General features: G+C 52.7%; 13 protein-coding genes across 13 annotated transcripts; 6 read left to right on the top strand and 7 right to left on the bottom strand.

Annotated features, from left to right (window-relative positions):
• Positions 1-40: 40 nt before the first annotated feature.
• J4E86_000842 (uncharacterized protein) lies at positions 41-1,620 on the bottom strand (the record flags this gene model as incomplete). Its single annotated transcript, XM_051441415.1, has 4 exons — positions 41-599; positions 900-1,395; positions 1,442-1,517; positions 1,570-1,620. 4 exons carry the CDS (start codon positions 1,618-1,620, stop codon positions 41-43), a joined length of 1,182 nt encoding a protein of 393 aa, XP_051307586.1.
• Positions 1,621-1,837: 217 nt separating this feature from the next.
• J4E86_000841 (uncharacterized protein) lies at positions 1,838-2,652 on the top strand (the record flags this gene model as incomplete). The annotated part of the gene is made up of 3 exons (XM_051441414.1): positions 1,838-1,966; positions 2,113-2,448; positions 2,500-2,652. The coding sequence occupies 3 exons, from the start codon at positions 1,838-1,840 to the stop codon at positions 2,650-2,652; spliced, it is 618 nt and encodes a 205-aa protein (XP_051307585.1).
• Positions 2,653-3,116: 464 nt separating this feature from the next.
• On the bottom strand, positions 3,117-3,744 carry J4E86_000840 (uncharacterized protein; the record flags this gene model as incomplete). The annotated part of the gene is made up of 2 exons (XM_051441413.1): positions 3,117-3,650; positions 3,706-3,744. The coding sequence occupies 2 exons, from the start codon at positions 3,742-3,744 to the stop codon at positions 3,117-3,119; spliced, it is 573 nt and encodes a 190-aa protein (XP_051307584.1).
• Positions 3,745-4,757: 1,013 nt separating this feature from the next.
• On the bottom strand, positions 4,758-5,849 carry J4E86_000839 (uncharacterized protein; the record flags this gene model as incomplete). The annotated part of the gene is made up of 2 exons (XM_051441412.1): positions 4,758-5,215; positions 5,327-5,849. The coding sequence occupies 2 exons, from the start codon at positions 5,847-5,849 to the stop codon at positions 4,758-4,760; spliced, it is 981 nt and encodes a 326-aa protein (XP_051307583.1).
• Positions 5,850-6,466: 617 nt separating this feature from the next.
• Positions 6,467-7,804, bottom strand: J4E86_000838 (uncharacterized protein; the record flags this gene model as incomplete). Its single annotated transcript, XM_051441411.1, has 2 exons — positions 6,467-7,218; positions 7,276-7,804. The coding sequence occupies 2 exons, from the start codon at positions 7,802-7,804 to the stop codon at positions 6,467-6,469; spliced, it is 1,281 nt and encodes a 426-aa protein (XP_051307582.1).
• Positions 7,805-9,153: 1,349 nt separating this feature from the next.
• J4E86_000837 (uncharacterized protein) lies at positions 9,154-10,264 on the top strand (the record flags this gene model as incomplete). The annotated part of the gene is made up of 3 exons (XM_051441410.1): positions 9,154-9,308; positions 9,366-9,989; positions 10,042-10,264. The coding sequence occupies 3 exons, from the start codon at positions 9,154-9,156 to the stop codon at positions 10,262-10,264; spliced, it is 1,002 nt and encodes a 333-aa protein (XP_051307581.1).
• Positions 10,265-10,655: 391 nt separating this feature from the next.
• J4E86_000836 (uncharacterized protein) lies at positions 10,656-11,668 on the bottom strand (the record flags this gene model as incomplete). The annotated part of the gene is made up of 4 exons (XM_051441409.1): positions 10,656-10,699; positions 10,760-11,309; positions 11,377-11,535; positions 11,603-11,668. The coding sequence occupies 4 exons, from the start codon at positions 11,666-11,668 to the stop codon at positions 10,656-10,658; spliced, it is 819 nt and encodes a 272-aa protein (XP_051307580.1).
• Positions 11,669-12,103: 435 nt separating this feature from the next.
• On the bottom strand, positions 12,104-14,228 carry J4E86_000835 (uncharacterized protein; the record flags this gene model as incomplete). Its single annotated transcript, XM_051441408.1, has 3 exons — positions 12,104-12,455; positions 12,504-13,722; positions 13,772-14,228. The coding sequence occupies 3 exons, from the start codon at positions 14,226-14,228 to the stop codon at positions 12,104-12,106; spliced, it is 2,028 nt and encodes a 675-aa protein (XP_051307579.1).
• Positions 14,229-14,687: 459 nt separating this feature from the next.
• Positions 14,688-15,317, top strand: J4E86_000834 (uncharacterized protein; the record flags this gene model as incomplete). The annotated part of the gene is made up of 3 exons (XM_051441407.1): positions 14,688-15,006; positions 15,059-15,159; positions 15,213-15,317. 3 exons carry the CDS (start codon positions 14,688-14,690, stop codon positions 15,315-15,317), a joined length of 525 nt encoding a protein of 174 aa, XP_051307578.1.
• A 410-nt stretch (positions 15,318-15,727) lies between these two features.
• Positions 15,728-16,585, bottom strand: RAB6 (Ras- protein Rab6; the record flags this gene model as incomplete). Its single annotated transcript, XM_051441406.1, has 5 exons — positions 15,728-15,768; positions 15,853-16,255; positions 16,320-16,408; positions 16,468-16,493; positions 16,545-16,585. The coding sequence occupies 5 exons, from the start codon at positions 16,583-16,585 to the stop codon at positions 15,728-15,730; spliced, it is 600 nt and encodes a 199-aa protein (XP_051307577.1).
• Positions 16,586-16,877: 292 nt separating this feature from the next.
• On the top strand, positions 16,878-18,263 carry J4E86_000832 (uncharacterized protein; the record flags this gene model as incomplete). Its single annotated transcript, XM_051441405.1, has 3 exons — positions 16,878-17,011; positions 17,063-17,998; positions 18,050-18,263. 3 exons carry the CDS (start codon positions 16,878-16,880, stop codon positions 18,261-18,263), a joined length of 1,284 nt encoding a protein of 427 aa, XP_051307576.1.
• A 547-nt stretch (positions 18,264-18,810) lies between these two features.
• J4E86_000831 (uncharacterized protein) lies at positions 18,811-19,680 on the top strand (the record flags this gene model as incomplete). The annotated part of the gene is made up of 2 exons (XM_051441404.1): positions 18,811-18,823; positions 18,872-19,680. 2 exons carry the CDS (start codon positions 18,811-18,813, stop codon positions 19,678-19,680), a joined length of 822 nt encoding a protein of 273 aa, XP_051307575.1.
• Positions 19,681-20,050: 370 nt separating this feature from the next.
• Positions 20,051-21,892, top strand: J4E86_000830 (uncharacterized protein; the record flags this gene model as incomplete). The annotated part of the gene is made up of 3 exons (XM_051441403.1): positions 20,051-20,411; positions 20,517-20,637; positions 20,683-21,892. The coding sequence occupies 3 exons, from the start codon at positions 20,051-20,053 to the stop codon at positions 21,890-21,892; spliced, it is 1,692 nt and encodes a 563-aa protein (XP_051307574.1).
• Between the last annotated feature and the right edge of the window lie 665 nt (positions 21,893-22,557).

The raw sequence follows: 22,557 nt of genomic DNA, 5'->3' as shown, positions 1-22,557 counted from the left end.
ATGCCAAAGCATGTCCAAATCGCTACAGCCGCTTGGCAGTCTAGCTGGTGTCCATGTCATCGCCGCCCTTCTTCTCCTTTTCTACTGTCTTCTTGACACCTTCCAGAAAAGCCTTGACTGCATCCCCGCCACCAAGTGGCATGCCTCCACCTCTCATATAGCCTCCGTTTTCGACATCAATTTTCAGTGCCTGGCTGACAGTCGGTAGAGCACCGGTCCTCAGGGCCTCGTTCAAACTGCCTAAAGCTCCCCTCAGCTGGGGTGCCCGTAGGATCCTGCTCAGAACCTCAATTTTCTCGTCCCGACCCAATGTCTGTATGGCCATCTGCGCGGTCTCGGAGTTGGGGTCAATTTGATCGATGTCTTCGACTTCGGCTTCTAGGAGGAAAGGGATTGTCGGTAGTTGGGCACACAGTGCGTCGATGGTCTCGTCGGAAGCGTTCTCAACGGTTGAGAGAGTATGCGTAGGCCAGAGGAACTCGGTAAGACTCGCGAAGGGTTCTGATCCTCTTTGTTGTTGTGAGCTGCCGCCTGCGTTGCCGCCTTTGAGCGAGTTCATGAAGTCTTGCACAATGGCAGAGACATCACCTGATCCGGCTCTGTCGACGCGTTAGCGAGAATGTTCAAGAGGATAGGCAAAAGCAAAAACGCGAAACGAGCGCCGCGGCGTGGCCAGTGGAAGACGTAGCATGATGCTTATTTTCTATTGTTGTACATGAGCAGCCAGTGCCAATCGCCATGTTTGGATGGTCTTATGCTTCTCCCAAAACGCCGTACTGTGACAGGATATCTTTATAGTTTTGTATAGAGCCGTTGGTAATTTGCACAGCAGCTCAATTCTGTCCGGAAAGGTAGACTGCGCCACGACGCCGAATGCGATACAAATAGATGGAACCTACGCTCGACCACCATCGGCGCCCCCTTCTCGGGACTCTTCGCCTTCATCTCGGATATCACCGCCTGTGGCACCAGCACCAGCGCCTCCGGTGCTACCGTGGCGGTTTCGGCTAGATGGCTCTACGTCTTCCATGGTCTCATCCTCGTCATTGTTGGATGAGCTCGAGATACCTGCAAGTTCAGCCTGTACATCAATCTCCTCGCCCGTCAGCAGCAAGTCAATGACCTGTCCAATCTTGAGGTCGCGCTCGCTAAACCAGCTCGCGCCGCGCGGGTGCTGCGATTTTGATTGCAACCAGAAGAGATAGCGTTGTGAGCTCGAGCTGAACTTGAGGACGAAGATGCGGCCGTCGGTGGGCGACTTGATGTTCTCGGGGTCATCGATGGAGTCCTTGCCGGTGTAGGGTTGGAAGGAGCCGTCACCGGGGATCATGATGAGGTCGAGGTCCGACTGGTCGAGCGAGCGGTCGCGTGGTCGCCAGCAAAAGTGCACGAATTCTGGATATGTAAGTTGAGGAATCGGCTGAGTAGGTTGCAAACAAACCATCTTCTCCTTGGTACAGGTAGACATAGCCTGGTGTCGGTACTGGCTTGACTGTCTGCTGGTTGCCTTCTCCGCGCTGTGGCTATTGTTAGTGTACGATCAGGATTGTCAGTTTCCGCGACGCTTACAGTCAGCTCACACTGGCCGGCCTTGAAGGTGATGAGCGGTTGGATAGACATGGCTGCGGTGTGTGTCGGTGTTGGGGCAGTGATGTTCAGCGGCGGTACCGCGAGCATCGCCGCAAGCTGCAAGCTCCACGCGGGTTACGTAACCAACGGAACAACTCTCGGCCCGGTCGCGCGTATCGATTGGACAGCTTGGCACACACTCGAATTCACGAAAATCGATTCCATCGCCAACACCACCGACCAGCACTAACGACCACAGCGAAACGAAATGGCGGCCAAACAAGAGGACACGAAGCCCACCACCCAGAAGTTCTCCAAGGGGGAGAGGTCGATACCGCACCACTCGCAGAAGGCCAGCAAGTACTACCCTGCTGAGGACGTTGCTGTCCCCAAGAAGGTACGTTCGCGATAGACGATGGTTTGCACGGAAGAGAAGGACTGCAGGGGTGCTGAGTGCATTCACTGCGACAGCATGCGGCGGGTGTTTGGGTGCAAGGACAAGAATCAAGACATCAATTGGAGCTCCGCTAACTGCGACTCAAGGCCCGCAAGTCTGTCCGCCCTGCGAAGGTCCGCCAGTCTCTCCAGCCCGGTACCGTCGTCATCCTCCTTGCTGGTCGCTTCCGCGGCAAGCGCGTCGTCGTCCTCAAGCACCTTTCCCAGGGTGTCCTCCTTGTTACCGGTCCCTTCAAAGTCAACGGTGTTCCCCTTCGCCGCGTAAACGCCCGATATGTCATCGCTACCTCTACCAGCGTCGACCTGAGCGGCGTAGACGAGAAGGTTGTGGAGAAGTGCAGCCAGGACGGCTACTTCACCAAGGACAAGGCCGCCCACAAGCCGGGTGAGGATGCTTTCTTCAAGCAGGGCGAGAAGCCAGAGGTACGTACACACAATGGAAGTGCAATGCGCCAATACTGACAAAAGCCACAGAAGAAGGAGACCTCCAAGGACCGCGTCGAGGACCAGAAGGCCGTCGACAAGGCTCTCCTGGCCACCATCAAGAAGGAGGCTCACCTCGCCGACTACCTCGGTGCCAGCTTCAGCCTCCGTAGCTCCGACAGGCCTCACCAGATGGTCTTCTAAGCGACGGATAACGATCGGGCATTCGGCGTTCAGTGCATGGGATGAAAGACGACTTCGGCATACTGCGGCTGTACTAGCGAGAAACAAGACTCGCAGCGGCACGGCAGCCAATTTTTTTCATGGAGGATTCCGACAAGGCATTTACCATAAGACTTTATATGAAGCGAGCGAATCTGAGACGGTCCAAAAGTGAACATTTGGTCTCCGCTTGCGTGATGTCATAGTTGGGCGTTCAATTGGCGCAGTACATACTGGGTGGTAATCGAGTACTGATGCAAGGAATAGAGATACAGACGTTACATTCTTCGACCGATACTGCGCCAACTGCCCACGAACTCCCAGCGACCAGACGTAAGGGTATCAGAAGCGACCGCTAACCAAGGACACTACCACCGAACCAATTGCGCCAATGCCACACGTATACAGACCTCGTTACATGACCCTAGGCTCGCTGCTTGACCTACTTACTTCTTTCCCCTTCCTTTCCTAGCCCTGCCAAACTTCCCCGCCAGTCCGTTAGCCGCTTCCCCCGCGCCATCTATAGCTTTCCCCGCCTTCTCCTCCACGTTGTGCTTCTCCATCTCCGCCTTCAGGTCCTCAACGACATCCTTACCAATTGTTGTCCCGTGACACCAGTCCAAGACACCCATGCATCCGTAATTACCCTCTCCTTCACTCATCATGTGCGCATCGGCGCGTCGTGCCATGCCTCGCAGCATGATGGTTGAGGGTAGGACATTGTACCCAGAGTACACGAAGGTCTCTTCTAGACTGAAGATAGCGATCAGAATCAAGTAAGTGAGGATATGCATCCGCAGAGCAATTGCTGGAAGGTATAGAGGTAGGAAGCGGTGCAGGAGGTGGCAGATGGGGTGGTCGTAGTTTGCGGCAAAGGAGTAGGGGATCTTGATGCTGTGGTGCCAGCTCTGATGCAAGTCCGAGAGTGCACCGCCGGTCGGAGAGTGCAGCAGATGTGTGTGGATATAGTATTGCAAAACCTACGGCATGTTTATTAGTACGTATTTGTTAGAGAACGCAATCATGGTATCTTACGTTACGAGATAACAGTCCGATAATGCCATGTTTGACCATCGTCCATGGGTTTGGTAGGTGATTCAATCCCCATCGACTGCCTTTGATGAGTAGCAGACTTCTTATCTGGAGTACGTCTGTGATCAAGAATTCAATACCCGCTTGCAACGCCACACTGAGCAGCACATTTGTGAAGCTCCACGCAATCACCCTTCTCACTGCGCGTGCGCCACCCTTCTGGTTGTTTGGAATACCCCATTGTCCCTGAGATTTGAACTCGATTGCTAGACTTGGTAATCCAATATCGAATAGCAAGAAGATCAGGCTGGGTATGATGTAGAGAGATAGCCGAATTACTAGGGGCGCAACTAGCTCAAGTTGAAGAGGAGAATAGGATGCGGCGATTGTCGTCCATGCGACCGAGAGGAAGATGAGGTTTAGGCCTGTCGACCAGGAGGATAGCATAGGGATGGCCAAGAACGAGCCCAGCGGTAGGGCGATAGGCGCAAGGATGGAAGAAAGTAACGCGCCCATGCCGAAAAGAGCCTCAAATAGGTTTGGGATATACTCTAGGGATGGAAGAGTAGTAAAATATGTATATGCGCATCGATCATGTGAGGTGGGGATTCTGCGCGCGGTAGATGTTTGTGGGCTTGCGCTTGATTGTGATGTGAGCGATGACGTAGCGGCGGTGCGCGAACTTGGTTCACGCTGCGTCCGCGTGGGAACGCGTCCGCGACGTAGGCGGGGCGCCCTTGTCTCTCAAGAGCCCATGTGAATGGACCCTGGACACGTCTCATCTTCCCTCCATCAAAGAGCACCGGTAAGAATTTACGCACAAAAGCGATGTATTCCTCAAAGCAAAGCTGACTGTGACGCTACGCTCACGCGATCGGATCGCCCAGATTTACCCTTGAATTATTATTGCACAGAGCTGCCTCCCGCGTCAATTATTCGCCCTTCGCCGCTGCTGCGACCGAAACGTTATCCACCCCTCCTCTATCGCAGGTACGATGCGCGAGATCTCCATCCACAACTCCCTTCCTCTCAGTTCCACTTCTATGCCTTGACATTCAGGCTCTGCGTTCATCCTGCTCCTGCAATCCAAAGTGGCTACGAATCTCCTCATATTTGATTCTGTACAACTCGGCTTCTTCGTACCTTTTCTTCCAGAGTTGTGACTCTTCTTGAGCTTTCTGCGCTACTGTCTCGGCATCCCGAGTGCGACCCTCCGCAATCATGATTTGGATGTTGAGATCGAAAAGCTTGTTTCGTAGCCCGGGGCTGTCTCGCTCGCCGGCATTGTTCGATTCATCGAGTGCCGCCATCTGGTCCCCACCAGGACTGTCTGGTTGTGGACATCCGAATCGAGTCTGCAGCTCAAGTGGGGAGCGCAGTACCTGGGGCGTGATATGACCCTCAATCGGCGGCGGACTGGGCGACGGGCTGCTGAGCACAGTATACGAGCTGCTTGGGAGTAGATCGTTGGCAATCTGCTCGAAAAGGTAGGGAGCCCTCTCGGGACAATGCGCTAAGCTCAAGTGTCAGTTACTCTGACTTTGTTAACGACTGAAATTAGACATACGCTGGTGATTTGCTGAAGCTACCGGGACACGGCTAGCTTGTTGTGAATAGACCGTACCGTGTGAGCTCGGAACCGGTTCCGCGGCCGCGTTTGCGATAGCCCGGCAAGCGTAAGGGAACCTGGATACGAATCTGTTGAAGACATCCGACTCGTCGATCACGCCTTTACTCCAACCTTTGGCGAGGAAGTAATAGCGTAACACCGCGTTGAAACACGCAATTTCTGTCTCGCTTTGGGTTGGTGGAACTAGGTTGAACGGAAACTTGAAGTTCGAAGACGAGGTGTCCTTCTCGACAGAAGCTAGTGGACGAACTTGAGGCTCTCCCTTCCGATTCTTGCCAATATACCCAAGCTGTATACGGCTACCTGCAAGCCATGCCAGGATATCCGCTGGCTTTCCGGTCTTGGTATAGGTGCTGCCTATGACGAGGCTTCTGAAATTTTTGTCATGATTGTACCCACGGACGACGTTGAACTGTACATGAAATGCGTTCGAATCAGGAAGGTGCTTGAAGTGATCAGGGAAGTCTTGCAATGCCCATACTTGGACGTCCTTGAAGGTAAGTCCGGTGGGCGCCATGGTGTGGGTGTGTGCAATCTGAACGAATGCGCGTGTTGTTACAAAGGTTCTCGCAGGGCGGAACGAAGCTCCAGAAGATTGCGCCTAAAGTGGGCTCATCTTCATCGTGATATGACGACTGAAGATACTAGAAGTGGTTAGTGGCCTCACCGAGGCGCGCTGATGAAAGCGATTGAGGGAGGAGCGATGAGAGGGAAGCAGTGGACAACCCCACTTTATACAGCTAAGCAAAAAGTGAGAGAGAACACCTCACTCTACCATCGGATCTGGGAATTGTGGCAGAATTTCGATCTACTGAATGTGGAAACATCGCGTGTTTTGCAGCCCCATCGGTAAATGTGGTCTTAGGAACCACCGACTTTTAGTTGTTGGGCAAGCCGATTGCCTACTGTGCGATCCAACCACGGTTTCCTCTATATTCCGCGCATCTCTTCCTTGCCATTCCGATAATATCCCTTTCTTATCGCACTTTCCACATTGCGATGGCACCTTCCAAGCTTTGTATAAGCCAGAACGCTTGATTTGTACAGACGAAGACGGCATCTGCTGCAGGCATTACGCCAACTTTCTGTACTACCCTCAAAACACAAAGTTGTGGCATATGGCAATCGCCAGGCTCAACGAGCCGAGTCCATAGCGCTGCGGCGTTTCTCGAACTCTTCTTGCTTGACCAAGGTCTCTTGCTTTCTCATCTGTGTCTCCAGCTCTTCGACCTTCTCCTCTAGCTTCTTGATATGAGCCATAGCTGACTCATTCGCGACCCTATGCAGAACTGTGGTGTTTTTTGACTTCATAGCAAAATCGAACATAGTTTGCAATTTGTTTTCCAGGCCGCTGTTTTCCTTCTTAAGCTCTTCGTGTTCGGTTGCTAGCTTTTGAGCTTGACCTTCGATCAGAGCAAGGTCTCTGAACAGAACTAACACTGCTTCGAGAGCTGTGTTGGTGCGATCTACCTGGACTGCCTTGAAGAAGAAACATTCATTCCAAAGAGTCTGGTGCTGCTGTTCCATGTCATACCGCTCCTGAGTAATGGCATCAAGCCGGTCACTCATGGCCTTCTCTCTGTTCTCCGAAGCACTCAAGCGTACCTCAAGGGTAGCGAATTTGTCCTCAAGACGCTTTGTCTTCTTTTGTCTTACACGCAACTTCTTGATCTCGCGTTGTAGATTGGCGATGTTGGTATCCTCGCTGAGGGCGCTGTGCTGCTGGTTCTCGTTCAAAGCACGGCTTGTTGTGTTGTTGTCGTTTGCGTTTCCTTCCTCGCCGGATCGCTCGTGAGCGCCGTTGCAATCTTGAGACATGTCAGAGGACTCAGGAAGTCCAGTGATACGTTGTTCGACAGAGCCCGAAGCTTCTTCTGGGGTATTGCCTATTTATGGTCAATGATTGTGCCATCGGGAAGAAGAAAAGTTTACTTCTGACTTACGCTCTTCCAACAGCTTCTGATGCTGGCGATGACATGCGCGTGCGAAGTTCCATTTGAACATCTGATCATCGCATTGTAGAGCCTTTACCACCCCTTTCGCCGCAAGGTAGTATCTGATGGTCGCCTCTATCTCAAGCGCGATCTCGACAGGGGTGGGGCATTGACGGTCATCCAGTGAACACGAAGCGAACGCGTCCAAGAACGTTGGCCCATAATCCTTGAGCCATTCGAGTAAATCGAACTTGCCGCCAATCTGATCACCACGGATCGGACAGGCCATCAGCGAAGACTCTTGAATGAACGCAAGTACAGTGATCTCTCCAGTGCCAGGCCAGAGCCGCTCGGCAGCCATGCAAGGTGGGTCGAAGCTCGTGAATGCGATGGCTTTTGAGATCGTGGATGTCTCAGCAACCTCCAGAATATACGTCTCAAGATCGTCCAGGTCTGGCAGAGATTCGAATTCGGTAGGAAAGATGGTCCTCGCCCATTCACGAACCGCCATAGCGTCCTTAAGCTGACACTGAGGCATTTCAGGATCCAGCATAATAGCACCGGGTAGCGAACGTCGGGTATTTGTCGGTGTAAAAAGGCGATTTTGGACGGCGATGAATATACTCCAATGTAGTGTCAAGGGCGAGGAAACTGTGCGAGACTAGTAGAATGTGTGGCCGTTTGCACTGCGCGCTCGGTCACCGCTTTTCAAGCATTCCACGCGAGCGCAATGCTGCTTTGGGAAGGAGCATGTCCAAGAACTAGTCCAATCCTCTATGCAGGATGTGCATAACTCGAGACTCACGTCTTCACTGGGCTCTGATGGGAGAGCAATTTGACAACAGCCTTCGATGTACTGCCACGCTCAGTCACCGCTAGGTCATACTAGTTGTACATCAGTAAAAGCACTTGAATGCCGATGATGCCAGACAGATCAGAGGTTCCATGAGTACATTGATATGGAATTCGGGACAGTAGCGAGCTTACGGTGTGCCTAGATTCTTTTGCTGACCTCCTATCTTCGTGCGTAGTCCTCTGCCATTCTGACCTAAAAGGTGGACTATGAGTGAGGTAGCTCAATCAATAGGGAAGATAGACATCCCTAGTCCTAAACGTGGGCAGTAGACTCGCGTATTTTGGCCTCCGAAGCGGAGGAAGAAAGAGAGAGAGAGGGAGAGGGCAAGAAGATGCTGTCGCCAGCAAAGTTGTTATCGTAGTCTACCTAGGTAATAGCTCACAGACGCGATACGAGGTCATCACACCATGCTTCGCTCTGCCAGGAGTCTATCCCAGATCAAGTGGCGTATTCTCTAACTGCGCGTACCTAGTGAGAAGAATGCAAGGTGCACACATATGCACGTGACCAAATTGAGGAAAGAGAAAGAACATCATAGATACTTGAGAAATGGCGCGCAGCCCAGCAAGCCGATGAACGGCGGGCGATGTCCACATGGCTAAGTTCTAGCATTTATGATCATGTTCGCTTCGTAATGAACACGCCCTATCGGGTTGACACAATGCTAGCGCGCCCTACGAAGTACATTTTCATAGGGGCCGCTGCAGTAATTCATTACAAACGGGAAGCGACTGCGAGTGCCGCGTCCGAAAGGAAGTCGCGAACTGAGACGATAATGACGTGTGCGGGGAGCGGGGCTGTCAGCTCGCAGATCACTCGGAATTAACGCCGTATCCGCGGGTATTTATCATCAACGGGCATGCCTCTCTTGAGAGAGCTTGCTTAAATTGAGCCGACCATCAGCCCATCTTTTGTGATTCATGACGCTGGCACCACTCACTTTGCGCTCGAAGAATCTACTTTCCAGGTCGACAACCCGACTTGCAGCCATCAATTCCCACATTGCTCCAAGAGCTTCCATCATCAGAACCATGTCTTCACTCCCAAAGACCATGAAGGCCGTGTACATCGAGAAGACCGGTGGAACAGAAGTCCTGCAGTACAAGACTGATGTACCGGTTCCAGAGCCCAAAGAAGGCGAGGTCTTGGTCAAGAACGAGTTCATCGGCATCAACTACATCGACACGTGAGCACCCCTGTCCACCTGCTCAGAAACCAAGATTTCATGCTAAACTGTCGCCAGCTACTTCCGCTCCGGTGTATATAAGCCGCCGCAGTTCCCGTATGTTCTCGGTCGGGAAGGTGCTGGAACCGTCGCTTCCGTCGGACCCAACGCACCTTCTGATCTCAAACCGGGTGCGCGCGTAGCCTACATGGGGCAATCCGCGTACGCAGAGTATACTGCTGCACCGGCGAACTACACAATTCCGCTCCCTGATTCTATCTCCACCAAGACAGCCGCTGCTTCGATTCTCCAGGCATTAACCGCCGTAACTCTAATCCGTGATGCTTACGAAGTCAAGGAAGGCGACTGGATTCTTGTCACTGCCGCAGCTGGCGGTGTAGGACTATGGCTCTGCCAGTTGCTGAGGGCTGTCGGCGCAAGGGTCATTGCTACAGCTAGCACAGAGGAGAAGAGGAACTTGGCAAAGCAGAACGGCGCAGAGGTGTTACTGGAATACCACGAGGACAACCGAGACGTTTTCGTGAAGAAAGTCCTAGAGACTACTGGAGGCGAGGGTGTGCACGCAGTCTTCGACTCTGTCGGCAAGTCCACCTTTGACAGCTCGTTGTCTGTCGTAAGGAGGAAGGGCACGATGTGCTCGTTTGGAAACGCATCGGGACCAGTTGAGGGTTTCGCTCTTGCGTGAGTCTCTCTTATACTATTCATGTGAGAATGTAGCTGACACATCGTCTAGTCGCTTGGGAGCAAAGAACGTCAAGCTCGTCCGACCTACGCTGTTCAACTACATCGCCACTCGCGAAGAACTGCAGACGGCGGCAAAAGAGCTGTGGAACTTCATCGAGAAGGACGGACTGAATGTCAAAATTCACGACGTGTATCCGTTGAGCGAAATTGTGCGTGCAACTCAGGACATCGAGAGCAGGAAGACAACTGGAAAACTGGTGTTGACACCGTAATTGGCGGGCTCGTGAGCAAGTATCACGAACTGGCTTTATGAAGGGCGTGGGAGAATTTTATCAGCTCAGCGCTTCCAGGAACCAAACACTCTGCACATCGAATACAAAGATTGAAAGCCTTTTCCCTTGAAGCTCAGTTGACGCCATCGTTATGCACCGTATTCCGCCCGACGCCAAATTCCATGTAACGCATGCTGCAGAAATCCACCAAACTCCTCGTGAAGATGAAGAGCACCCTCAGCCCATATTACCGACCATCTCCTCAAGCTCTACGCGCTGTGACTGAGCCATTCCCGAGTCCCTGCTCATAAGTACGCTAGCGATTTCGTTGGCATGGCAAGTACATTGCTCGCAACCATCGACACAGCTCACATCAACTGGCGTATGCAGCTCAGATGAAGTCATCGCTGCAAACAAGAGAGTCAGCTGGCTCCGCTAGTAGATGTTCAGTATGCTGATGGAGATGTTGGGGAGTTGCAGGGTAGGAAGACTTACGATCTTGAACGGCGTAGCTGTCGTGGTGGACATCCTGAGCATCTTCCTGGTGGTCAAGCGATTCCTGAGCGTCGACGAAAGAGTCCTCGCCGTCGTCGGTGGTCTCTTCCTTCTTGACGATATCCCTGGACTTAGGCTTGGGGATGACCTTGATTTTGTTCTTGCCAATCTTCGCGCGCTTGGGCTTGGTAACTAGAAGCTCATCGTCCTCATCTTCGCCCTCGTTGTCTGGCTCAGGCTTGACCTCGGCTTCCTCATCGGTAGCGATGAGCTTCTTCTTCGGCGAGGCACGCTTGCGCTTACTGACCGGGCTAGTTTGAACGTCGTCCTGATCGTCGCCAGAAGAAGTGGTAGCCATGCGAAGCTTCCTGGCGGCCGACTTCGGAGTACCCTTGGCCTTGGTGGGTGTGTTCTTGACGGGCGAGCGAGGAGTGCCTGCATCGGGAGCGGTTTCGTTGTCCTCGAATACCTTCTTCATGCGAGAATAGCGCTTGGACGCCGCTCCAGAAGTAGTATTGGCCTTGGCTGCGATTTCACTCCAGTTTGGGGGCTAAGACACTATTGTTAGTGGCTGCTGGTTTCTCGAACTATGTGGCTGGAGGTGAATTGGTGCTCACCTGAGTTCGCTTATGGTGCTTGACACAAAGCCAGAGGAACTGGTACGTTGTACCTCCGGGAACCTCGTTCCTGTCCATGGACTGCTTAAGACGCGACCATCGCTTTGTTACGGCGCCCTTGTTGAGGTCGAGCGCGGCGGAGACGGCATCCCAATCAATCTACAATGGGTCAGTATACGGGACTTGAATGAAGATGCAAACCAGAAAGGGAGACGATGAGACTTACGACAGGGCTTCCATCGTTGGTTAGGACCAAGTATAGATAGTTGATATTTTCTGCTTCCGTAGGCATCTTGGAGGTGGTAGTCGAACAGAATCTTGATGCGGGTAAACTGTTGGCAGATTTGGTACGAGTTGGAGCGTCGTTGTCCTAATTTCAAGCGGACTTGTTGGATGTAGGAGTGAGAGAGGCAATCGACAATTGCTGTCAGCTATAGACCCACATTCCCTAGGTGAAGGCGAGATCTCACAAGGCAACGACAACATGCGACACGCTAACACACTTAGCGCTGTTTTCCAAGCCAACGTAGAGAGATTAGTAGTGAGGAAAAGTCTGAGAGAGTTTTGGTAAGAGTGGTAGGCGGCTGTGAATGAGGTAGTAGCGGCGGGCGTTGACAAAGGAAAGCACATGCTCCTGCGACGATGGACACCAAACGCCAACGGTCATGTTGAAATTGTTTGCTGTTTGCGAGGCGTGGTATTCCATTGTTGAGCGCAGCCCCAATGCTTAAGACACCCCTAAACCTACTGGCTGGTCTTCTTCGCCATCCTGTTCACTGATTCCATTCCCGACCAATTCAGTGAAATCCAATCCAACCTCCCTGAGCATCTCTGCATGTTCATGTGCCAGTCTCAAGCACTCGTTCCACACATTGCCACCTTCATCCACGCTACTTAGCTGCCTTTTTAATAGTATGTTGAATTGGTCGATGTGCTCTTTTGACCACTTGACGCACGCCGACATGAGCTGTTGTGGGAAGCACTTCTGATACATGTCGACGGTGTTCTTGATGATGGTGAAATAGATGTAGGAGATCTGGAAGATATAGTCTGGGAGATTGCCTTCGAATATGCATTGCCTGAAAGAGTCAGTGGGTGATGTGGACTTCGATGGAATGGAGACATACCGCGTGCGAGTTCTGATCAGGTTACCGCGAGCTTCCAGATAGGCTTCTCGTGCGCGGTCTTCGAAGCCTAGTTGGACTACCCAGCTCACATGTTGCCTGACAGAGGTGAACCAGTTGTTGTGCTCTACCATGTGCTTGACCAAAACATTCGCAAGCTTCGCAGCGCGCTCATTGACCTTGTAGGTGACGATTGTCTTGGCCATCTCATTGCTTCTAATGTTCTTTGCAAGTGCCTTAAGCCGATCCACTTTCAGGACTGCCTCCTGGAAATGTTGAAGCGCGATCTCAATGTCCAAATCGTCCAGTTGACTTTCTACCCACCGGATATTGCGCTGTTGTCCGTCGATGTCAACAAAAGTACTGACTTGTTCGTTGTTGATACCGTCCGAGAGATTGTCCAACAACTCTGTCCTGTTCATGAAAGCAGGGTCACGTGAAAGAAGGTGGCTGTAGGAGTCTTGCGTTCGGTCTTTCTCCTGCACATCCGCTTCTTGGCTCTTGCGCAGGTCGTCCTTAGTCTTGCGGAAGGTAGCAACGAAAGCGGATTTATCACCACTGTCTTCCTTCTTGGTGTCATACGTGAAAGATTCAGAGCCAGCGCGTATGATGATGCGCTCTTCTGGCGTCCTTATCACTTGGGTATCTTGTAGGGGAAAACAGCGCTGGGCCGTGAACTCCATATTCGCTCTATTGCCATCACGCTGTCCGGGAACATCGTTGCGTGCTTTTTTCTCGGATGCGATAAGGAGATGATCATTCAGTAGCAGTAGTCTCACTCTTCGTCTTGCCTTGAGGGTTGCAGAGTCCAGTTCGAACCATCTCGTTGACTTCCACACGATATATCGTCCGGGTATTGGGGGTAGATACTTTTGCGAGCCTTCAACGTCCCTGTAAAGCTGCTGTAGCTGGCCTGCGCGCAGTTGATTGAGATCTCCGATCGAACTTCGGTTAGCTCTTCGCGAGCTCGCGGTGTCATTGGCGGCACCCGTAGCTGATGCTGTCTGCTCCAAGGTAGTTGTCAGGTCAGACATCAACTGACGAAGCGTCCGCATTTCGCCCTTGAGCTTCTCTGCTTCTTTACTGATCTTGATAAACTGTGTGCGGTTTTGGTATACGTTGTGCTGGAGGTCGAGCGATGTACGATGCTTCGTCTTGCGCAGCTCGTCCTGGTAGCGGCTGATGTCTGCTTCAGAGGCGTCTGCGAGGATAGTTGATACATCTGTGCGAGTCAGCATGCAAGCAGTCACATCGCCACATGTTGGCCTTACATCGCTCCACTTCCAAGTTGGGGTCCCGCAATGCGCGCGGGTCGACTTGCAGGACCCGTCCATTGGAGCTTCCGGGCGGCCGTCCCTCTCTCGTCTGGCTCTTCTCTCTGTACTGAACAGGCATTTGTGGCATCTGCGGCATAGGCTCGCCATTCCCGAAGTCGCTAGGCAGCGTCGTGATCTTCTGGGAGTACCTCCTCTTGACGAGATCCGCCGTCTTATCTGGCCGCTGCGGTCTTGGCTGTGATGGAGGGCCATCCTGTCTGGTCCTCGATCGGCTGGATTCGTTCGAAGGGCGCCCGGAGCTTGGGAGTGAAGCGGCAGCAGCAGCAGCGACGCCTGCAGGCATGGGCGCACTAATCTGTCGCGGCGCGCTGATGGTGGGCGGCGGCGCGTTCTTCTTGCTCTTGTCCCCCCGCTTCTTGCGGAGGGAGATGCCCTTCTGTTTCTCTGACATCTTGCCTGCAAGATTCCGCGATTAACGTGGTGTAGGAGCGCAGCACTTTATACAAGGATGAAACGGAACAGGTGCCCTAGAGCCTACATCAGCATGAGAACGAAAGCTAGCCAACCCCAACGCAATGTAGGCTTCTAGGTCATTTACCTCTAACACTCGTCCAATTCCTGCGTCGAGTGGGCCGGGAGTGGAGTTGTGGTCAGTGGTAGCGAGGGCAGCTGCGCCATGAGTGCGCGTCCGTGGATGTTGACAGGTACTCGTAGGGCCCCGTCATGCGTGGAGCCGCGGTCTCGAGTGTGAGCTCGGGCCCACTTTGGTGAATCGTGCCTTCCCTGAACACTGAGAAAAAGTTAAACACCACACCACATCACCGCCATCACCTGCCGCCAATTCAAAGGGCTCCAGCTGCTCCTTCCCCGCCTGATTGCGCTTTTCACTCGCACGAATCGCACCACCATCATGTCCAACTCGTCGTTAAAACCATCGACCATTGCGGCCATTAGCGCCGGCACCATCGTCACAGGCCTTCTCGCATACGCCGCCTACTTCGACTACAAGCGACGAAATGACCCCGGCTTCCGCAAGCAGCTGAAGAAGGAGTCGAAGCGAACAGAGCGGGCGGCCAAGGAGGAGGCCGAGGCACAAGGCGCCGAGCAGAAGAAGGCGATCCGAGAGGCGGTAGAGCGGGCAAACGAGGAGGGCTTCCCCAAGGACCCCGAAGAGGTGGAGGCGTACTTTATGCAAGAGGTTGCGCAGGGAGAAGGGATGGTGCAGAAGGGTATGGTTATGTTTGGCCCTCTTGGTGGGACGTGGTGCTAATTGTTTGCCAGGTGCGGATAACGTCGAAGCGGCGCTATGCTTCTACCGCGCATTGAAGGTCTACCCCAACCCGCGGGAATTGATCAACATCTACGACAAGACCGTTCCCAAGGTACGTTGCTGCTCTTCGTCATGAATTGGCGACGGCCCGCTAACACCCGACAGCCCGTCCTCGACATTCTCGCCGAGATGATCGCAGTTGACACGTCAATCCCCGTCGGCGGCAGCAAGACGCCGTCCGAGGCTGGCTCGGCAGGCGACCTCGAGTAAACACTGCGACGATAGTACTTCGATAAATTCAGCAAGCATTCTTGGACCCCGCTCCACCTGATAACGGCCCCTGTAATATTCTTGTATATGGATCAGCATCGGCGCAGTCGGTCAATTCTACGGCCGGCGTTCTGGTTGAGCATGATTCATCTGGCTGGGGCGGCGTTGGGATAGATGCGGGCTTCCAATGCATACAATCCAAACAGCACTCGGCATCTCTCCATTGACGTCATGCAGTGGTACGCATGGGTACGCACTGGTATACTACAGATTACGTTTCCGACGTTAAGATGCATGCGGCCCATGCCCGAACGCCTTGCTGACAATGACTTTCTCAGACTTGCAAAACATCATCCCAAATAATTACAGTACGCCCTTAAGCGAATGAACCGAAGTTGATTGCCGAACGGCTATGTCTTGTTTAACATGAGCACGAGTTTTCTTGCGGTGGCTGGCTGGGGTTGATGTTCACGTCGATCACTGCATCTTGGATTAGCATGGCGTTCACCGCAACAATGTGTACGTCGAGACGTACTCTGACTCTGCCCTTGTTGGCCTTCGCCCTCCATGCCCGGTAACGCCTGCGCAATTCTCTTGAATAGCGCCTTCACGTTGTGTCCGACCTTCGCGCTCGTCTCGATGAACATCAAGTTGTTCTTCTTGGCTTCTTCTTCACCCTGCGCCGTTGTAACCTCGCGTTTGTCGTTCAAGTCGGTCTTGTTGCCCACGAGCACAATAATGACATCGTTGCCGCGCTCGCCTCTGACATCGTCTACCCATTTTCTTGTGTTTTCAAACGTCTTCTTGTTTGTGATGTCGTATACAACCACGGCTACACTAGAATCGCGGATGTAGGAGGGAATCAGGGAGCGAAATCGTTCCTGGCCGGCGGTATCCCAGAGCTGCAGGCGGACAGTCCGATCCTCGAGGTACATGGTCTGCGGCGAAGATTAGATGTTGAACTGGATTGCCATATCTATGGCGGCTTTGCAGCGAGCATACCTTGCTTAGGAAGTCGATGCCGATGGTGGCTTGGTAGGTGTTGTCGAAGGAGTCGTACATGAAGCGGGTAATTAGAGACGTCTTTCCCACTGCGAAGGTAGATTAGCACGTGTGTCGCAAACCGCTATATCTGCGATAGTATGCATACCACTTTGTTCGCCCAGGAATACGAGCCTGCAGCCGGTTAGTATACGAAGTTGGTCTCCGCCGCGGAGAACAGCTCACTTGAACTTCTTGAGCGGGTTTGAGTAGCCCGACTGCGCCATTGTGACTGAAGGGTGTAGATTTTGAGAAATTCAGAAGTCTCGAAATGTGTTATCGCAGAGGATCAGAAGCGATATCCCGGCCGTGTGTCTTGGTGGGGTGTCGTGTCTGAATAGGAGTGTCGGTCGAATCTGGAGGCCTGGCACCCTGGCGGCCAACACCGACTACCGAGTGCAGCAGGGGTCCCGGTGGGTCCAGCCCGTGCGCCGCTTTGCTGGTCGGAATTTTGGGTCGAACTTTTTGCGACAACCAGCAACCCCACAACTACTTCGAGCACGGCAACCGTAAGACACCATGGCCGACACCGAAGCAGCGCCAGCGCAATACAAACAGTCGAGTCGCAAAGGCAAGAAGGCTTGGCGCAAGAATGTCGATGTCACAGAGATTCAATCCGGCCTAGAAGATGTGCGCGACCAGATCATTCAAGGGTATATACCAAATACAACACACAGTCGATGCATATACTAACGCCTCTACAGTGGTGTCATTTCTGAGAAGACCGCAGACGAACTTTTCGCCGTCGATGTCCTTGGATCGGCTGAGATCCAAAAAGAGGTTGCGAAACGACACAAGCCTCTCAAGGTCGACGAGATCCTCGCTAAGCGCTCTGCCGTTCCCGCCGTATCCACCCGGAAGCGACTCTCGGAAATCACCGACGATGGCAAGAGGAAGAAGGCAAAGGTATCAGGCAAAGAATACGACAGGCTGAGGGCGATTGCATACGGAGGCGAGCAGACCAAGAAGGACGTCGTACAGACTGGCGACGCCGCTTACGACCCATGGGCAGTTCAAGAGGTCAAGGAGGATCCTCGTTTCTCATACCTTGAGAAGAAGAAGCCCAAGGTCGAGCCGAAAACTCTGAAGCACGCACCCATCTCGCAGGCAAAGACCGGCAAGGCCATTCCCTCAGTTCGCAAACCTACCGGTGGAAAGTCGTACAACCCCCTGCTGGAAGACTGGCAAAACGAGCTCATGCGCGAATCCGACAAAATTGTCGAGGTTGAGAAGAAGCGCCTGCAAGAGGCCCGCGAAGAGGCCGAGCTTATGGAGAGAGCAGCTGCTGAGACAGAATCTGACTCAGGCGAGGAGAGCGTGTGGGAGAGCGAGTGGGAAGGTTTCAGTGACAATGAAGATAAGCAAGCCAAGAAGAAGAGGCCAGAGAGGAAGTCGCTGTCACAACGGAACAAGATCAAGAGGAGAAAGGACGCGCAAAGAAAGGCGGTCCACGAAGCAAAGATGAAGGCCAAGGAGCAACAGGTCCAGGAGATCAAGAGATTAGCCAAGAGCGTAGAAGAGAAGGAGAAGGCGAGAGCCGCTGTGAAACAAGCTCTGGAACAGAGGAATGCAGAGCTCGCGGATGAGGAGGACGATGGCGAAGAATTGGAGCTGAGGAAGAAGCAGTTCGGCAAGGCACCGTAAGTACCTATCCACGTTTCACACATCGAACATCTACTAATCGACCACAGTCTACCAGAGGCCCCGCTCGAAGTCGTTCTACCAGACGAGCTCCGCGACTCTCTGCGTCTTCTCAAGCCAGAGGGCAATCTGCTCAAGGACCGCTTCAGGACTTTCATGCTCCAGGGCAAGGTCGAAGCCAGAAGACAGATCCCATACGCCAAGCAGAAGAAGTACCACGTATCGGAGAAGTGGAGCTACAAGGACTGGCAATTGCCCAAATAGACAGATATGCACCGACGGGCCAGTACCGACACCCGTGTCGATCGGCGAATGCACTTCTTTCGCGACCACTATAAATTTGTCTCGCTTGCAGTTATTTGGTGATTCCCTAACTCACGCACAACGGTAGTTGGTTGGGTACAGGCCGCTGCATCCCCCGCAAGACGTGAGATACCTGTCATAGGACAGGTCAATGTCGAATTTCCATCGGCGCAAGCTACGAACGGTAATTGTATGTTCCGTGTAACGCTTGTCTGATCCTGACCTTGCCGATTTGTACCACATGCAACGAAAAGCAGAGCGCGGCTTCCCGTCCTAGCCTCACTGTTATAGTGGGTCGCCTAAGCATTCTATCAGTGAAGAGGCAGAGATTCTATCACCGGCAGGCGTGTTTGCTACATCGAGACGTTATCTGCTCGATTTGTATTAGCTTACGGATAGAGACATGCTCTCACCTCCTCCGTCTTCGCCCTCCACCAAGGCTCCCTCACTCCCCATCTCTGCTCGCACGACCCATTCAGACAGAAAGACCCAGTCACGACGCAACAGCATGGCAATCCAAGGTGAGTCGCCCTCTTTCCTGCTCATGTCACTTTACTGACCTTCAGCAGGTCCTTTCCGATGCTCGAACTGCAATGTTATCCAAGAACCCGCCAATCCTCTCAAGCGCTGCGGCGGCTGCAAGGTGCTCCGTTACTGCTCTCTATCTTGCCAGAAGGCGCATTGGAAAGATGTCCACAAGCACCGGTGCAACAAACCTCGTAACCACAAGGATGAGAACTGGCCTGAACAACATATGCCTGCACGCATCTACCCGCACAACACTCACCTCAGTATTACGTCCGTGAAATCATATGATGGGGTTATGCCCGGTCTTATCAAACAAGATGAGCCTATGACAATTCACGAGCAGAAAGCTTCCGCCTCTGACAAGATTCTACTGAACAAAGACGAGCCGACAACCTACAAACTCCTCATCGAGAGCTTCCGCGCTTGGGATGAGACAAAACGCTGCAGCCTCGGGACTATGATAGACCCACGCGACTCGTATATGGACGCCACCGTCAAGTACAACACCGGCTACCTCTTTCAAGGACTACTTAAGCACATCGCCAATAGCGAGAAGACTGTGGGGATCCTTCCTGCATGGTGGAGTGCAGACAAGAGAGACGCATGCATCGAAGTCGCAAAAGAGATGTATCACTGGGATGACCTTCCTGAGGCAGGTATTCCCAAGGAGGTGAACGAGTGGCGCCGGTATGGGGGCCCGTCTCTGAGATCGCCTTTGCGTGCGCTGGGCATGAAGATTGAGGGGATCGATACCATTGAGGCGGTAAAGCTGGGATACTACAAAGTAAAGAAATTGCCGGACGGACGCATCGTTATCCATAACGAGACCGATTTGAGCTACCTGGAATGAGTGGTTCTGCAACCATGTACTCTGAGATCGATTCTGGGGTGTCGGTAGTGCGCAAGGGGTTCATATCACGGCTGCGAACAAATGTAACTAAAGAGAAGTTGAAAACTCGTCTTCAAAATGTCGAGTCTAGTTTACAAAGTGATCAAGTGAAGGCAGAAGGACATGACGGCAAAGCAGTACCCGGTATCCTGGATTGTGGGGTATGCAGCGCACGGGCTTCTACGCGTCATCTCACGAGCGAGACAGCTTTGACACTTTGAACTACGCGACTCGTCAGCGGTGACGAGCTCGTGCCTTGACTACTTACTCCTATTCTCGATGTAATCTCTTAGTCCCCAATGCGGCTCATTCCCGACAGACGAACCTAAGCATGCCATCCTCCTCCCGCCGCACTCAGCACGCACCAGCATCCAACAGCGCCGACGAAAGCTCTCCCAAGTTCACGCCCTTTCCACGCTCCTCACATTCCTCTGATGGCCTTTCCATGATACACGAGCCGAACTCTTTCGAACTTCGCACGATTACTCCACGAGATGAACCTACATCAAAAGAGGGGCTGGGAGAGGAAGACGAGGGCTTCCTTCCTAGTATACGGCGCGCCTCTTTGGACTCTGTGCAGAGCTATGAGTTGTATACACCAGATGAGGATCGCACAGTGCTCAAGAAGCTTGATCGGCGGCTAGTCGCGTTCATGGCCTTGTTGTACATGCTGAGCTTCTTGGATCGGTCGAGTGAGTACTTTCTACACCTAGAAGACTCGTAGGGGAGACATGTACGTCAGATGTGCGTAAAGCAGGTCTGGTAGGCTCTACGACACTTGCTGATGAACTTGGTAGATATTGGCAATGCGCGCATAGCTGGTCTGGCAGACGACCTGAAGCTCAGCTCCACCCAGTATGAGTGGTTGCTGTGGGCGTTCTACATCACGTACATTCTTTTCGAATGGATGACACTACTGTAGGTGGTCGCCAGTTGTAAGTGCCGCGCCGCTAATTTCGATAGGTATCGTATCGTGCCGCCGCATATCTATATATCTCTATGCATCCTTTCTTGGGGCATAGTTGCGTCACTCCAGGCAGTAGCGACATCCTTCGGGTTCCTCCTTGTGTTGCGGGCCCTACTTGGCATCAGCGAAGCAGCATTTGGACCTGGCGTACCCTTCTACCTATCCTTCTTCTTCCGCCGATCCGAGCTCGCCTTTCGAACCGGACTCTTCATCAGCGCCAGCCCCCTTTCAGCATCGTTCGCCGGAGCGCTGGCCTACGTCATAACCAAAGTCGGCGAACATGGCCCGCTTAGTCCTTGGAGACTACTCTTCCTGCTGGAAGGATTCCCCTCTGTATTGATTGCCGTCTGGGCATGGGACTTTGTACCAGATGGACCAGGACTGGCGAAGTGGCTAAGTCCCCGACAGCGCGAGGTTGCAGTAATGAGGCTGAGATCAGAAAAGGAGAACGAAGATGAAGACCAAAAAGAGAAGTACCAGGGTGGACGAAGAAGAGGACGTGTGGACTTCCATGAAGTTGTACAGACCCTAAAGGATCCGAAGTCTTACCTGACAGCGCTCATGTTCTTTAGCTGCAACGTTGCCTTCTCTTCCATGCCCGTTTTCCTACCGACCGTAATCCGAGATATGGGCTGGGAGTCCATCACGGCCCAAGGACTTTCAGCTCCGCCATACCTCTTCGCTTTTGTCGTCGTCCTCACGACTGCATATTACTCCGATCGATTACAATCACGCTCGACGTTCATAATGATCCACTCTGTCCTGGCAACGATGGGGTATGGTACCATTGCAATTTCCGGATACCTACAGTCTGACAACACAATGATCCGCTACATCGCACTCTATCCTGCCGCCGCAGGCTTCTTTAGCGCTATCACGATAATCATTACATGGACACTCAACAACCAAGAGAGCGACAGCAAGAAAGGTACCGGGATGGCGCTTTTGAACATCATTGGGCAGATGGGCCCGCTGGTTGGCACGAGCATCTTTCCGGATGACGACGGTCCCTACTACGTCAAGGGCATGAGTATATGTGCGGGATTCATGCTTCTGGTCGGTATTCTTGCTGCGATATTGAGATGGGTTCTGATAAGAGAGAATCGAAAGCTGAACAATGGTCGCAGTGCAGAGTATGCTGGTGTGCCGCTGGATGAGGGTGGGAGCATGAGAAGAGAAAGGAAGAAGTTTACATTCATGCTCTGAATCGCAGTTGAGAAAACACCATATGTTCTGTACTTTTCGTATTGCATACGATGACTCTGCATATCCTTGGTCTGCTCAACACCCTCGATCACGGGAACGATCGAGGTCCCCTACCTGTACGATTCCCTCTTACATTCGCCCTAGGCCAACTATTTGGAGGCCACTTCAATTGCCCCATAGCACTATTTTGCTGCAACAGTTGCTCTTGCACATCGGTCGGTAATGCGGCCTCGGGTGCGATTCCTTCGGCAAAGGTGGTTGAGTGGGTCTGTGACTGAGGGGCTGGTGGCGGATGTGTGGGAGCAATATGAGCAAGCATTGGAATCGACCATGGTGGTATTGGTTGTGAATAGAATGGCCCATGGTATCCTTTACCGTCCTGTCCAGGCCAAGTATAATTATAGGAACGTGGAGGTGGTCGAGATGGTCGAGATGATCGAGATGATCGAGATCCACGGTGACAGCAGAAGCACATGATCATTCCGATGATGATGCACGGGATAAACACGGCTATGAGGACGATACCTGCTTTGTCTCTTTTGCTCATGACGGAATCGAGGTAAGTTCTGACTGTACGAAGTGCATGTGAGACATATACTGACTTCGTACCTCTACCTCTGCAGTACTTGCACCCTGACAATTGGAGATAATATGTGATAAGGTAA

Source organism: Alternaria arbusti (assembly GCF_024043155.1).
Source record: "Alternaria arbusti strain BMP 1465 chromosome Unknown scaffold_1, whole genome shotgun sequence".
Lineage (NCBI taxonomy): Eukaryota > Fungi > Ascomycota > Dothideomycetes > Pleosporales > Pleosporaceae > Alternaria > Alternaria arbusti.
This window is presented reverse-complemented; position numbering and strand designations above follow the sequence as displayed.